At 38.1% G+C, this 15632-nt stretch overlaps 1 protein-coding gene across 1 annotated transcript in view; it reads right to left on the bottom strand.

Annotated features, from left to right (window-relative positions):
• Nucleotides 1-1815: 1815 nt before the first annotated feature.
• LOC145768856 (sodium channel protein type 9 subunit alpha-like) overlaps nucleotides 1816-15632 on the bottom strand; it is a 43370-nt gene continuing 29553 nt past the window's right edge. Inside the window, exons 32-41 of the mRNA XM_082580462.1 lie at nucleotides 13558-13775; nucleotides 13215-13320; nucleotides 12223-12343; nucleotides 11297-11475; nucleotides 9273-9464; nucleotides 8444-8563; nucleotides 7437-7585; nucleotides 6632-6762; nucleotides 5729-5965; nucleotides 1816-4732 (exon numbers count right to left, since the gene is read on the bottom strand). Coding sequence (XP_082436588.1) covers nucleotides 3684-4732; nucleotides 5729-5965; nucleotides 6632-6762; nucleotides 7437-7585; nucleotides 8444-8563; nucleotides 9273-9464; nucleotides 11297-11475; nucleotides 12223-12343; nucleotides 13215-13320; nucleotides 13558-13775 — 2502 coding nt within the window. The 3' untranslated portion in view covers nucleotides 1816-3683. The remainder of the gene's footprint in view (nucleotides 4733-5728; nucleotides 5966-6631; nucleotides 6763-7436; nucleotides 7586-8443; nucleotides 8564-9272; nucleotides 9465-11296; nucleotides 11476-12222; nucleotides 12344-13214; nucleotides 13321-13557; nucleotides 13776-15632) is intronic.

The raw sequence follows: 15632 nt of genomic DNA, 5'->3' as shown, positions 1-15632 counted from the left end.
TAAGGAAATTTATTGTTACGCATCTTTCCATAACACGAGCATTTCAAAATGAGAGTCACTATAAGTCCTACCCGCTTTCGCTTGGTAGGCACTTCAACAAGCAGATTTCTGATAAACCACGAACCAATCAGAAGCTACGCTGTTCATGACGTCATCAAGGTTGCGTTTAGAAAGAACAAAGGAAAAACGCGAATTCTAGCTAAATTAAGTCATCGCTTTGCCATCGGTTGGCTTGGCGCAGAAGGTTAGGGCGGTGGTAGATTAGTCATTTCATTGACATGGGTTTGATTCCCACCACGGCTATAGCTCTTCTTTCTTCTGTAATTACCAAACAGAGTTCAAAGTAATAATTAATTCTCTGGCTGAATGCTGGAATGGTCACAATTGGACAGAAAACGTAGCTTCTGATTGGTTCGTGGCTGGATTAGATATCTGCATGTTAAAGTGCCTACCCTTTCGCTTAAGCACATCTTTTCCAACAGAGAAAAGTCTCTCCACCGCAGCACTGGAAGGAATGGGTGTTGTATTTAATGAACAGATGTTTTAACTCGGTATTCGAAAAGCTCAAGGATTTGCTCCTGTCCGAAAAAAAGGCGTCCACAACTGCTGCTTCCTTCTGCACCGACGTTTCACGGGTTGGCGCCAACACACCAAAAAATTCATCCTCGGAGTCGTAAAACTGGCGTTGGTGTCACTCTTCTCGGTATCAACCTGGCTTGATGTCTCCCGCAACAGTCGAATTACGTCTGTCGTGACTTTTTCTCGCAGTGCGTCAGCATCATTCGTGGAAACGTAGTGCAGAAATTGTAGCCACGACGTCTTGAAGGAGGGATGATGACATGATGCCATAACACATTTCATGTCGTTGAAGCACTTGTTGAATCGTTTCTTCACCCCTTCAAGGACTTTCACTCTCAACTCCTTACAGGTCACAAGATCACGGATCTCGTTCAACTTCTTCACGCAAATTGTAATGGTTGGATGGAAGCAAGACTCCGTAATACGCTTTGGACTCGCTCTGGAGAATGTCTAAAGCCTGGCAGATAGGCTTCATCACACGGAGATTTTCGCCGAAGAAGTTGACGTCAGCTAGAAAAGACCGAAACTTTGCAACCAAACCGATTATATAGCTGCTGGACCACGCCAGTGTAGCCAAAAAAAAAACGAGTATTTTTTAGTTTTTTTTCAGTTTAAATTTAAAAGTAGCGGGTAGCGGGAGTGCGACTGAAAAAAAGTAGCGCCTCTCCCGCTACTTTGTAAAAAAAATAGCGTCGCTACTGCAGCCGCTACTCCCACTAAAAAGTAGCGCCGCTACCGCTACTTTTACCAAAAAAGTAGCGCCGCTACAAAAGTAGCGCGCTACTGCCCTCCTCTGTATAGACCTATAGTGTGTAGGCTACATTGCCTGTTTTTGCATTTTGATAAAAGCCCAGTTCTCTCGCTTTTCACTTAACATCCTGTGATAGCTAACTTAATTCGCTCTTTTTAGCGACGTAACTTTAATTTTGTACAACGCAAGGGAGTGTTCAAAACGCGTGACTTGGTCTTCTTGCCTGCGGTCTTTATTATCCCCATATAAAACTAGGCAATGTTATCGATATGATGGCTCTAACACACCTATTCACAAGAGTGCCGGTTGGTAAGATAATTGGACTTGGTTCATACAGGCTGCAATAAAAGGAATGATTTTTTTAACATCCCTTTCTACGTGAAAATGGACCAATAGCATTAAATTCTGAAATCATTGATTCGGCTGATGTCTATATAGCTTAGCTTGCGCGTTAAAACTACAATAGGCTAGTTCAGTCAAGCAAAAACAAGTCACGGTTATTTTTACTTTAAGACACAAATCACATTTATCATAGCCACACACTATAGTCATCGTCAGTGAAGAGCCACAAACAAAAAAACATTAAAAACAAAGTTGTAAAGAAATTTTAGTTATGCTTGATGTGAATTTGTTGATAATGGTGGGCTATGAGTGGCGTAGTCCTCCTACAGTTAAATTCTTGAATTTAAAAGCTGTTCAAACCCAGTTTCAAAAACGTTTTTTAAACTATAGAAGGATAGGCTAAGTTTTGTAAAGCCACAAGAAGCTACGCATTGGACCATACTGTATTGTATTGGAGGCTACGACGCATTCCATTAGTTTTTGACAAAATCTTGACGTCAGAACATGCTTTGCCAACAGATCGTAAAAAATAATGTAAGCTTGTTTTTAAACTGAAATCTTCAACTGCGTTGCAGCTTGATGGGTTATCACTGAGACAATCGTAAGAAAACGAAACTGTTGAAAATGCAGCAGTTTTATCAAAATCTCAAGGCTTTTAGGGTAGCCTACTCGTTGATGCAATAACAATTTGAATTGAAGCTTAGGCCAAAGTCTTGTTTTACTTGACGATCCATCTGAAAAATCTGGTTACAAGTGTCGTTGGATCCAAGTGTTGTGATTGAAGCTTTAGGCTACCGTACATAGAGAAGTAAAATTACGACTTGGTCCAAGCATGGTCAAAGTTAACAATGTGAATAGGCTGTTTATATTATTGTTAGTCTACACCAGAGGTGACGAACCTGCGGCCCGTCAAAGAATTTTGTGCGGCCCGCAAAACAATTTGACAATCGCTCATGCATTAAAGACAAAAGACATCTCAAAGCTGTTTTATGCCTTCACTGGTGCACCTTTCCTTTGATACAGGTTGTTACAGGTCGAGACTGACAGATCAAAATCTTAGTGTGCAGTTGAAAGTTGCCACATCGTCTGTTCGACCTAATATTAAACGCTTAATCAGGCAAAATACTTTCCAAAAATCCCACTAACCAAAAAAATTCAATGCTGCAATGTTATTTTTTAATATTTTTGCTTTAATGCTACATTAGCAGTATGATTCGCATGGGCTTTGTTTGTTGTTTGAAAAAGAAATTTCATTAACTGATTTGTTGTTTCGGAGCATAATGGTCGAAACATTTCTTCAACTTGAGGAAAAAGGATAGAGCCAAAAAAAAGGAGAAATCATACTCATATGAAAGCAAACGCTTAAACTGGAAAATTAAACTTAGAAAATCAAACTGTCTTCAGTGCAAGTAGGCCTACTGTTGCTCTATCCTTTTTGCTCAAGTTGATTTGTTTTTATTTTTACTGTTGTATGTTTCGATTCTGCGTAAGATAATTTCAACTGTGTGGGTTTTATTACTTTCATCTGTCGTTTGTTACTTTTCATGAACAATATCTTGAGTCGCTTCTAAAAGATTTCATAGTAGGTTACGATTAAAAATTTGTGTGGCCCGATAACTCATGCGTAATTGACAAAGTGGCCCGCGACCGCAAAAAGGTTCGTCACCCCTGGTCTACACAAACATTAAAAGTATCATGCTCAGCAAGTTCTATAGACATCAGATTACATCTATAGACTATCTACATCAGATAGACTTCAAAAATAAGTAGAAAAGATGGTTTCGAATCGAAACATGGACAAACTGTTACCGTTGATTAAATATTCATTCTCTCAAAGCAAATCACCGCCACCGCACCTACTGTATTAAATTACCATTTCTTGTGAAGTGGCATTTTTACAAATCTCTTGTTTCAATTTTAAACGGACGAACGGACAGAGCGAAAACTGCGTAAAGTACTCGCAAAATGACCTAGTCAACTCTTTCAAGCAAGAAACAAAGAAAAATAAATATTAAGAAAACGAAGTCTTTGGTCGGTCCCCGCTTTCTGAGGGATGTGCTGAAGGACGAGCAGCAGGAGCCCCCGTTTGTTCAGAGCAGACAGTTGGTGTCTGATTATCGATTATGCAATCGTTATTCAAAGCGTTTGATAAAAATGTTTGATTTGGGTCGCGGGAAGTCCCATCGTTGTTATTTTCGGCATCTGAATCAGTCGGAAGCGACCCAGGCCGATTTTCAACTCTGTTGAGATTGCGAAACGTTTTAGATAAATCACTAGTGTGGCTCGCTCCACTCATTGGTGAGTTTTTACTTTTCACTTTTATGCCTTCACAATGTGGAGTTGAAGAAGATGAAGGAAACGATGCCGACGTGTCCGGTGGTGAGGACGTGGACGGACTGGATTGCGACATCTTTGAATGTATTTCTTTATTATTGATGAGGCTAGTCGGTCTCTGGCCGCTTCGAACATTTGCTGCTGTTGGAAAAGTCGATGCTTCCCAGAGCGGCGCTGAGTCGAGCTTTGAAGCTTTCTCGTAAGTGGGAGGAAGCAATGAATCTGGAAGAGCTTCCTCGAGTTCATCTGGAGGAAGTAACAATTCTTCATCACCACCATCGGATGAATCTGCATCATCGAAATTTTTCTCTTTCTCCATTTCAGCTTTTCTCTTTGCTAAAACGATCCAAACACACCTCCACCATCTTTGGATGACAATGGCAGAAAGCTCTTCCTGTTTCCTCTTCAACGTGGTTGTAATTGGTTCGTAAGATGCTTTTGAAGGATTAGAGGCCATGAATTTTTCTTCCATTGATGAACGAAGTCCTTCTAATTCTTCTGACTCTCCCAACACTCTTTTTGTCAACGCAAAAAGCACATCGAGACAATGAAGACGATCCCCAATAACCATGGGAAGATCCATCGCAGTTAAGCTATGATTGTTTGGCTTTTGAACTCTCAACGGAGCCTCAAGTGTGTCAACGAAATCAGACAAACATGAATATGTTATAAACTGTGTTGCTTTTGGATCGAATTTCTCCCACACTTCGTAGAACATTTCAAAATCTGAAATGTAATGACAAATAATAAATTCCAAGTCAATAAAAGATTGTATTATATTAAAGTTACCATATTATATGTTTATAAAATTTTACAATAAATAAGCCACAAAACGAGTGTTCAATGTGAAGGGCAATGGTAAGCAGAGAAGTTTCAAATAATTAAAGTGTTGTTTTGTTTGTCGTATCCAGGCTTACACCCGGTGGTTAAAGTTTCAGATTAACTGGACGGGAATGCAAGGTAGCCAATTTTCGTGTCCACCTTCAAGCATGCCTTTACTGTATGTGTCTTTCCAAAGACACAACGCATGCTCTTGAGCCAGGCCCGGATTTAGGGGGGGGGGGCAGAGGGTGCAGGTGCTCCGGGCCCCCCGACTTTTGAAGGGCCCCCTACGTGGAAAAAATGTAATTTTGTGTTATTTTTTTTCCTTTCAGCCTTTAAAGTTTCTGCAAAATGCTGTGCAGTGCTGGATTAATGCTACTGTAGACGTAGAGGTGGTTTTTGCATGGGAGCCCCCCGATCTAAAAGTGCCCCGGGCCCCCCATCAGCTAAATCCGGCCCTGCTCTTGAGCAGTGTCAAACTGGCACCCTTTCGGGTGTCCTTCCAGGGCTCTCACCACTCGGCAACGCATAAATAAATGAAATCACCAATATTTATGTATAGGGGGTAACCATAACACTGATCCATCTGATGTAGGATTTTTAAAAGGTCTTTATTAAAATAGCCAAAAAGCAATGCCTACCAAGAACACTTTGGGATACTGCACAACATAGTGAAGGCTGGAAAAAAATACGAACTGAGTGCCTTTCTAGTTCATAAAGGCCGCATCGGCTATGATAATGTAGTCGTAGTAGTAGTATTGAAATAGAATTATAAAAGACAACAAAAGTGTAATTTCAATGTTTGAACACGCGACTATTTATCTCCAGCCAAAGTTGAAATGAAGATTTTATTGTGCACTCGTAATTCAGCAGACCACCATGCAGTTTAATATTACTTACCATCTTCACCCAAAGGATCTGTACTTTCTTCTGTTGCCACGCCAAAGTTCTCCAATATGATTGCTATGTACATGTTAACAACGATCAGAAAAGTCAAAATAACATAAGTAACAAAAAACATCACTCCAACTGTCGGATTGCCACAATCGCCTGTAGGGTTCGGGTTACCATTTGGAAGATTTCTGTTGCAATAAGGATCCTCGGAATCAAGTATGGGACTCAGCAACCCAGCCCAACCTAAATGAATACAAATTAAAGAAGGTGAGAAGGTTAACTTGTATTTTGCATGGATCGATTTTTAATTACAGTAATATTACTTTATTTACAACGAGAAAATTTAGATTTGTTTATTGATTGTGTAGGTTGCTTTTCCAAGGAGGAAGAAAGTTTTGAAGCTTCATCCTGATAGTTTCCCATACTTACAGAGGCTTTGAACTGCTAGCGCAGGCTTGTTCACATAGATTAAAAGAGTGAAGTTGCTCGCTATTGTTCAAGTGTTGCCTGGGAATTATTCCATTTATTAAGTGGCGCTCAAGTTTTCGAAGTGCTTTGTTCTATCGTATGCTGCACCTGACAATTGAACCAAAGTTGCTTGATTTAAAAACCAGCACTCATCCAACTAAATTGTAGTGGCAGATCAAGAAAGTCTTCTTCATATCCCCTGGGGCGGATTAAATGGATTGAATAATTTACAGGCAACAACATTGAACAATCGGAAACTTCATCATGTCAACTCGGTAACTGGACCTGCGTTAGTGGTTCAAAGCCTCTACAAGTACGCGAAACTGCCAGGATTAATATCTTAAAGTTGCTTTCTCAGTCCGAAGATAAAGATTCCATTAATCAAACCAATCATTTACTGTTGATAGAGACAATTCAATGCAAGCGGTTATACAATCTCACCTGCAGAAGTAGTGATCATGAACAAGCACAAGAAAGAATGGGCAAAAGTTTCAAAATTAAACAGATCATCCAGAACTTCTCCACGGTGGACGAAACCAAATTGAGACATCCCGAAGATGGAGTAAATAAACCTACAGTCGAGGGTATTAGTGATGTATAGAAAGCATGTGTATTTTACACCTTAATGTGATTCGTTTCTCGTCGTGTTGTATACTTGTTACCATTCTCGTACCAGTTGTTGAGTTCAGAACTATCGTTTGTAGTTGGTGCATGTTCCAGCTGAACCTCTAATTGCTACTTTATTACTTGTTTGCATTGTGCAGACGTAAATTAGGCTATTCTTGATGAGGACACAAAGATGCATTGAAAACTTTGGAAGTTTTATTTTATTTATGTTTTGTCAGTATATATTTTCGTGTTAACAAAAATAAAATATATGTTTAACCCATTGACGTTAACCTGTTCACTTTTACAGTATAGCCTATCTCTGTGATAAAATTGATAGGCCTAGTAGGCTATTATGTAAGTTGCTTATAGCTAGGCTAATTACCAACGTCAATGCTTTTTAGATACTTATGGTTAACGGTATCAAAGTGGAGTTTGTCTAACAACAAACTTACAGTAAATGAAGAATTGTAAAATTTTAATTGAGGGTCTGTTTTAACATTATACGACAACCTTAAGAGGTCATCAGTACTAACATATTGCCTCATGTAAGTTGGAATAGGTAAAAGAAAATAAGAAAACAAAGTCATGTGATCAATGATTAGCTCCCAAGCTTAAGTTAGTCTAACGAACCACTCACATCACAAGGATTAGAAGCAAGCCAATGTTGATGAGGGCTGGTAGGGACATCATCAGAGCAAATAGCAAAGTACGTATCCCTTTTGCTCCTTTTATCAAACGAAGAATTCTTCCTATTCTTGCCAAACGGATGATACGAAACAAAGTTGGCTGGAAAGAAAAAGTGGGCTAATTGAAAAGTATAATTAAAAGCGCCAAATACCAACACATCATCACGTTATAGATTCACCACAACGCACAGCAGATATTCACATGCAATTGATTTGCTACACAATTTTTAAATGTCCAAGTTTGGATGAAGTAGCAGTTTTCTGCTCCAAGGAATTCGGCCAGATTTTTTGTACCGGGTTGGGCTCTTTTTTAGCGGTAGTACAAGCAAATCAAATGCCATTAACAGGGTGTCAAAAACAAGCTAAAAAGTTCAGATTCGATAGCGTTCTTAAAAGGAAGTTAAAGTGATCAATTTAGAAGCTCCAATGACTTAAATGAGCATTTTATAACTTCTTAAAACCAGTGAAGGCCTATACTGTCAATTTTAGGTTAAGGGGTTGTTCAGATATGACATGGCGCCATGTCTTGCCATTTTTCACCCTGAGAACTTCGTATGATTCGAAAACACAACTTAGGTTAAAACCTCAATTGCTAAGGTAACATGGATCAGTTGTCAGTAGATGTTACAGAAAATATATTTCGCACTTATTCAGTGCATTTTCAGTTCTCTGAAGATGAGAACTCTGAGCTCTGTTCTCTGAAGATCGGAGAACTGAAGATGCACTGAATAAGTGCGAAACATATTTTCTGTAACATCTACTGACAACTGATCCCTGTTACCTTAGCAATTGAGGTTTTAGCTTTCTAGATATGGAACAGGGATCGTTTCAGAATAAGACTAGGTCAGAAAGCGAGGCAGACTCCGACGCAGCTCAGCATCAGCCTAGAGCAGTTAGCTACACAACTTAGGTTGTTAGACAATATACAAACACACAACTCAATTATAATACAAATTACCTGAACGAAATATTTGCTGATCAGTTCGCTCATCGTACTTCCGATAATGGATAGGATTACCACAATAAAATCGAACACATTCCAAGCATTCTTGAAATAGTGATGGCGCAAGGCGAACATCTAAAATTGTTATAGCAATGAATCCTCTCAAAAAATATTATTGGTCAAGATTACAGACGTTCAAGATTATGTCAAATATGCTTCAATATGGGCACGTAGATTTGCTTCCTTGGCTTCACGTTCAGTTTGCCAAAATCGTTGACCTTCAACAGTTTTAAGGTGTTGCTATCTTGGCTAAAGCATCAAGCAAGTCTCAAAGTGTGCGTTTTTTTGAGATCTCTTCAATGTTGGCATATGGATTGCTTTATGGCCCAGGGTTACTCAACTAGTCTTAACAAAAGTCAAGTTTGACAAGTTGAATATTTTTAGCGGTCCGGTGAATAAGTTATTTCACAATCTGATTGCCAAATAAAGTTATTTCGCTCTCTCTCTCTCACATGCAACCACGAAAGTTAAACTATCTGTACCCCACCACTTTTTCAGGTAAAATGTAACTCGAATTGCATTTCTGAGAAAGTGTTGGGGAGTCTGGAAGTCGAAGCCCCCCAGTAACTATGATAATCACAATAAAACTTGCTTCCTCCCAGTAGAAATATGTTAAAGAAGCCTTGAAACGTGGCAATGAGGTTATTCTTCCAAAAGCTCAAGGTCCACTATCAACATCCAAAAGGTCCGGATTCGGACCGCGGTCCGCCAGTTGAGTAGCCCTGCATGCTGTGGTGGCCTAAAATCACAACAACCGAACTATTTGGATATGACAAAAAGTTACCTTGATTGTGGCTTCTCCAGTGAATATTGCGACAAAAACGTAGTTAATATACTCCAGAGTCTTCTCGTAATTCCCTGTCATCCCATGGTACTCTACCATCATAGTTACCATGTTGGCCACAATGAGTAACATGATAGTGATCTCAAACATTTGATGGGTGACGATATCAAAGAACCATGCTTGAAGCTTGTTCTGTGCAATATGTAATTGATTAGCTGTTGCTTAGTAAGCGCTTATCTTAAATACAACAATAGTAGGCTATCATAAAACAAGTTGTAGCTCATACCTTAAGAGCAAAATGGTTGGAAAGTCTGGTGAATTTAATTGAAAACACCCAATAGTGTGGATATTAAACTCATGTTCAGCAAACGTTTCAAAAACTAAAGTGTTTTTATCTTCAGTGCTATTAAAAATGGGTAATTGTTTTAATTTTACTTTGGAGCTTTGGTTGAGAGTTTAATTGTCTTGTTGAACCAACAGTATACCAAGCCAAGTAACTTGATCAGATCTGACTCTGTAAATGTTCAATTGTTCATTTTTTAACAGCGTCAAAGATTGAAACAGTTTTACAAGTTTCCTTCCAAGCGTTGATGAAAGAGTTTAGTTTTCGATTCGTTTGCTGAGCCTAAATGTGGTGTCTAGATTTTGTGCATTTCTTTTCGATTAATTTTCTTTTCTTGTCGAAACAATTGCATTTTCAATGACCGGTTTGGACATTATATTTAACAACTCAAGTTAGACAGGTCGCAAACTTCGAAAACCATCATAATATTGACACTGTAGAAAAATGAGTCATTGCAATTTCATATTTGTTTGTAAACTATTCGGTCACATTTTCTTTGTGTCAATGATAAATATTTGCTGACCAGCCAAGTGAGCACATGGTCTATTTAATCGCAGCATTTTTCAAGCTGCCATTGTGAAATTGTGACAGATTCTTTTACCGTTTGTTGTTTAAACAATGCCACTAAAAGCGGTCTAAAATTGATTTTTTTAGCTTAACACGTTATTTAGATGGTAGGCTTAGCAAAGACATTTTAGCTGTTTACGAAAAAAAAAAGCTCATAAAAATATGCCAACATTGCAGTTAGTTGGTTTTGAATTTTTGTCCTAGGATTGAAAATGCCTTGATAAGTTATTCCTGGTAGTTTAGCATACGTGCAGTGGCTTTTAAAGCAGGGCCGGTTACCGAGATTGACAGAGTGAAATTCTCCGATAACTGTAGTGTTGTTGCCCGGGAATTATTTCATCCATTAGGTGCCACTGAATGGAGAGCAGTTCTTAGAATGCGTTGCTCAAGCGCACACCCGAAGAGTCGAACCAGCGCTGCTTAATTCTTCGAAATTGGACTTACGCGCTAACGCTTACGCTTAACGCTTTAACGCCTAACGCTTAACGCTTACGCTTACGCTTAACGCTTTACGCTTACGCGCTTAACGCTTATGCTTAACGCTTACGCTACGCGCTAATTCTTACGCGTTAACCAACTGAGCAATCGGGGCGAACCATAATAATTACTACATGTATAAATTTATATTTTGTTAGTAATTATTATAGTTATTAGTTCTTATAATCGTGTATGTTTTGCCGACTTCCTTAATACATATTCACTTTTACCAGCTATGTTTAAATCTGAATTATGTTCCTTTTTGATAGACTAAATTCACCCCTATAGAAGTCATTTCCACGGTTATCACCCCTGGACTACACAATAGCAGGGATTTACTACATAGCGGAGTCTTGAGTTTTCAAACAATGAATATTTAATCATTTGTGACTCTGTTGAGCACCACAAGCGCTATTTGCATGTAATTGAAGACAGATGCTTGTTTATTGAACACGTTCAACAAATCATTTCCGGCTAGCTGTATTGCCACTACTGAAATCAACTTGTAGAATTTTAAAGTGAAACCTCTCAGACAGAAAAATCTCTTATTTTTACATTGATTCAACCTCTGCAGACGTTAAATCAATGTAAAATGAGGGATTTTGTTGTCTGGGCTAAAATAGAAAGTTAATCTCACTTTTGGTCTTGGAACAGGCTTCTGGGGTTTCTTGGAGCCAAGCTTTTTCATTGCGTTGTAATATTTACGTTGTTCTTCCGTCATAAAGATGTCCTGTCCTCCGAGTTTTTTCTTTTGTTGGTTAAAGTTATCGATGATGACACCGATAAACAGATTGAGAGTGAAAAAGCTTCCAAATACTGAAAAATTAAAATGCCGATTTAAAGTTGTCACCTTGGTCCTTGTTATTTCAATGACTACGAAATAACAGAGAAAAAATCAAATCTGCTAGATGCCACATCCGGGTACTGTCTTTTCTGCAAACTTATATGTAAGACAAGGGTATTGATTGATTGATTTGATCTTGATTCTCAAACTGAGAAAGCTTCTTTGAGAGCTTATTCCTGGCAGTTTCGTACACTTGTAAATGCTTTAAACCACTGACGCAGCGCCGTCACCGAGATTGACAGAGTGAAGTTTCCGATTGTTGAAATGTTGTTGTATGTGAATTAATCCATCCACCAGTTTCCGCTGAATAAAGAGCTGTCCTGAATTCCTTTGCTCAAACACACACCGAGAGTCAAACATGAGTCGCTTTTTTTGCGGTTTCTTTGTTTGTAAAGTCAGGTCATCTCCATAAGATGGAAATAAAATAATTTTCTCACATTCAGGTAGTAAATGGAAACTATGAACTTTGAAAACCGTTAGTGCAACGATAGTTCGTACTCTGGGATAAAAAGATAAATTTTCAAATGACGAGTTTTAAGGTAGACTATATAATTTCTTCAATTTAATTGACTATGATTAGTTGTTGTCGAAACTGCAGCATTTTTAGGTTCCATGCTATCGAGGCTGGCCTGATGATTGTTACACCACTATCTATGGCTGTTAATCTTGGTGTAATCAGCCACCCAGGACACGAACTGTCTTGTCTTCAAGATTCTTACCTATGAAAGCCACAAAGTAGTAATAGACAACGAAACTATTTTCGAAAGAAGGTTGTAGGTCAAAGTCTGTCATATCCACAGCATCATACATGATAGCCGTCCATCCTTTGAATGTTGCCACCTATTGCATGAAAAAAACAAACAATAAGCTACAACACATACGTAATCTAAGTGACACATATAACAATGAAAACTATTAATACTACAAAAAGTGCTCAATGCTAAGCAAAAAAGCAAAGCAGAGCGAATTAAATCAAATACAGTTATTACTATCTGAAGCCTTAATAGCCTGTTTCACCTACACGGATCGTCAGAAGGTTCTTATTCAAATAAAATCTATTATATATTCTATTTGACTGAATTTAGTTATATTTAACTGAATTTACTGTATTTATATATTCTATTTGAATAAGAACCTTCTGATGATCCGTGTAGGTGAAACAGGCTGTTAAGGATTCAGATAGTACTAACTATATTTGATTTATTTGTGATATATGTGCACTGTGCAGTGTGGCATAACTAGCATCAGTAGCACTGCCTCATGGCTTATACGATTTTAAGACTATTACTGCATGTTCTACGTAAGCATCAAACTATGCTTTAAACACAGTGTTCAAACAGCAAAAGCCTACAGTAGGCCTATATGCCAATACAACAAAGGTGACTGGATACTTAATTAATAACTTCTGGCATCACCACAGTCACTTTTTTATACGCTGCTTTACGCATACATTCTTGAAGGACAACCAAAGAGCAGCGGATCTGAAACAAAATTTAGGTTCCGGACTTAACAATGCAGAAGACAGTGAAAGAAGTAACGATTCAGTCTCATAGCAGCGCAGCTGCAGTTTGCTGGGTTGGGTGTGCCCTGTAGGAATTTAAAAATTTTGCTGGAAAAAGTAGCACTTTTGTGGGGAAACGTGATAAAAGTTTTGAGATTGATCCATTTTAAAACTCTTTTTTCACATTTAAACGACAAAATTAAACCATACCTGAAGCAAGGCCAGATATCCTGCCCAGGCGTTGTCAAAATTTACTTTTCCATTTTGCCATTGAATAGCCTTTGATACGTTTTCAGTCAGATTTTTGCAAATTGTTCTGCGAAATTAGTAAAACTGTAAACGTTTTGAAATATTGGAACAAGTCATAGGGGAATATTAAACCGCTGAATTCAACATTTGATATGCTAAAAATTGCACTGTTTGCAATTATTCTATACTTGTGGTTAATAAATAGGCTTGATTTTGTTTAGACAAAAGTTTTTGTGAAGGCTCATAACAACAAAGAAGAATGTACGAAATATAAAAAATGAGAATCACTATGGTTTTTCCTCACTTGTTGATTTCTGGTACAGTTACGTTCCCCTCTTCTAGTGTCCAGTATGTAAAGTTTTTTGGTGGCAACTTTTCTCCGCTTGTGATGTTGACACACTTCCAAAACTTTCCAGCGAATATGTTGACACCCATGATGGAGAAAATAAGCCAGAAGATTAAGCAAACAAGCAAGACATTGACAATGGAAGGAATAGCCCCAATGAGCGCATTAACGACAACCTGAAAATAATAGAACACGAAGTCTAAGAATTTTTATTAATATGGATGGAAATTGCAACTAGATGTTCAGATTGTTATTTTACTGCGTTATGATAACACATAGAATATAAATACAGCACATTAGCCAGAAATTATCAATCGTCTCAGTCTTGTTTATCTTTTGCCGCTTATCTACAGATAGCCTACTTACTTTTATTAGCTTTTTACAGATCTGATTTGGGTATTTATCATAGAATTTGAATTTTTATTTTAGTAACTTTAACTCCTTAATATTATAAATGAAATTCATCCTCAGAGGTACATTTATCTCCGGTTGAGAATCAATAAGATAAATTATGAAAACATCCTGATGCAAGTTATAGCATATTAACCTTGCGGCAAAAAAACCAGAAGATTACCGCACTATAGTAGGCTTCAACAGCAAACGTACGACCTGTTCCAAACAAGGCATGCATGTTCTGCCTTGAAGTAGCACAAAGCCAATGTGGTCATTGAGTTATTGCCCCGCCCAGAGTTGGTAAGCTTTCTCAAGATATTGTTTTTGGTGTTAATAGGGGTAAAAAGGCCAATTTCTGTTTGATAGGATCTTCAGACCCTCATAACATCATTGTTAATGGCACCACAACCGTTTCGAAGTATTACAAATAATCATGTTTTAGACGAATATTCTGATTGGTTTGAGTGTCAGAAGCAATCAAAAATTGAAAAAAAAAATACCTTTACGGGGTGAAATATTAAGATTTTGGTGATCTACCTGATACCCATGCATCATGAAATGTTGTTATTTATTGTTGAATTGTGTAGTATAGTTTGTAATGAGCTAGCAGAGCAAATTTTAGTTTTTTATTACATTTGCAATGAAAGTTATGAGACCTTGAAAACGACAAAAGTGGCTATGCGCTACCCCCATAAGTCAAAAACGAGGGTGGTACTCGAAATTCAAATGGACGCCATGGACAAACCCTTTAAGATATTAATCTAAAACTTAGGATTCTTTCGTTTGGTAGCCTAAGGCATAGTATGACAAATTTTCATCCGAATATGAGAGGTATCGCATTCGAGATATTTTTAAATTGTTTTTTTTGCATATGGAATGACCCTATTTTTCGTTTTTTCATGCTTGATGTGGACCTGGTGGAGTTCATCCAAATTTGGTAATATTTTACACAATTGATTTTTTCTAAGGAAAGTACAACTTTAATATACTGCCATGAGAAAATTTTTTCATGAGGGAGTTTGATGCACTGTAACTTGCAGCCACAATCAGCAAACTAGCTGGCTAGTAATGAATCAGCTCAGTGGTCGAGTGGTTTCCCTTTCGGTTCTGGTGCTGGTAGATCTGAGATCGATTCCAGGTTTGATCAAACCGAAGACCTTGAAAACGGTACCGATTTCGAGTAATAATGTGATGACATCGTAAACCTTATACAGTCAACCCCGCTTAATCGGACCACATCGGGACCAAGCCAAATTGGTCCGATTAAGCGGGTGGTCCCATTAAACGGGGAGAACAAATTTCGTTATTTTTTTTATCGTTTTTGAAAACAGTTTAAGCATTTTACAATTGCGGCTATAAACACAACCAAAACACCATCAACAATCAAAACAAAATACAGTACTGTACAGTAGTCACTGGAAAAATGCATCAAGGGTCGTCTGTCGTTTGGCTTTATCAGCAATTTTTCGGACTGTCTGTACACAAACATCCAAACGCTTGTGGAGGTCTTGCTCGGCTCCTTGTTCGACAAAATATTTTTGGAGTATTGCAACGCAATGCTTGGCTTCACGATGGGTAAACTTAGGCAAAGGTTCGGCCTCATCATCTTCGTCTTCTTGGTCGTTGACTTCTTCTTCATC

Source organism: Aplidium turbinatum, chromosome 4, assembly GCF_918807975.1.
Source record: "Aplidium turbinatum chromosome 4, kaAplTurb1.1, whole genome shotgun sequence".
Taxonomy (NCBI): Eukaryota; Metazoa; Chordata; class Ascidiacea; order Aplousobranchia; family Polyclinidae; genus Aplidium; species Aplidium turbinatum.
The sequence above is the reverse complement of the archived record's forward strand: the minus strand, read 5'-3'. Positions and strand labels throughout refer to the sequence as shown.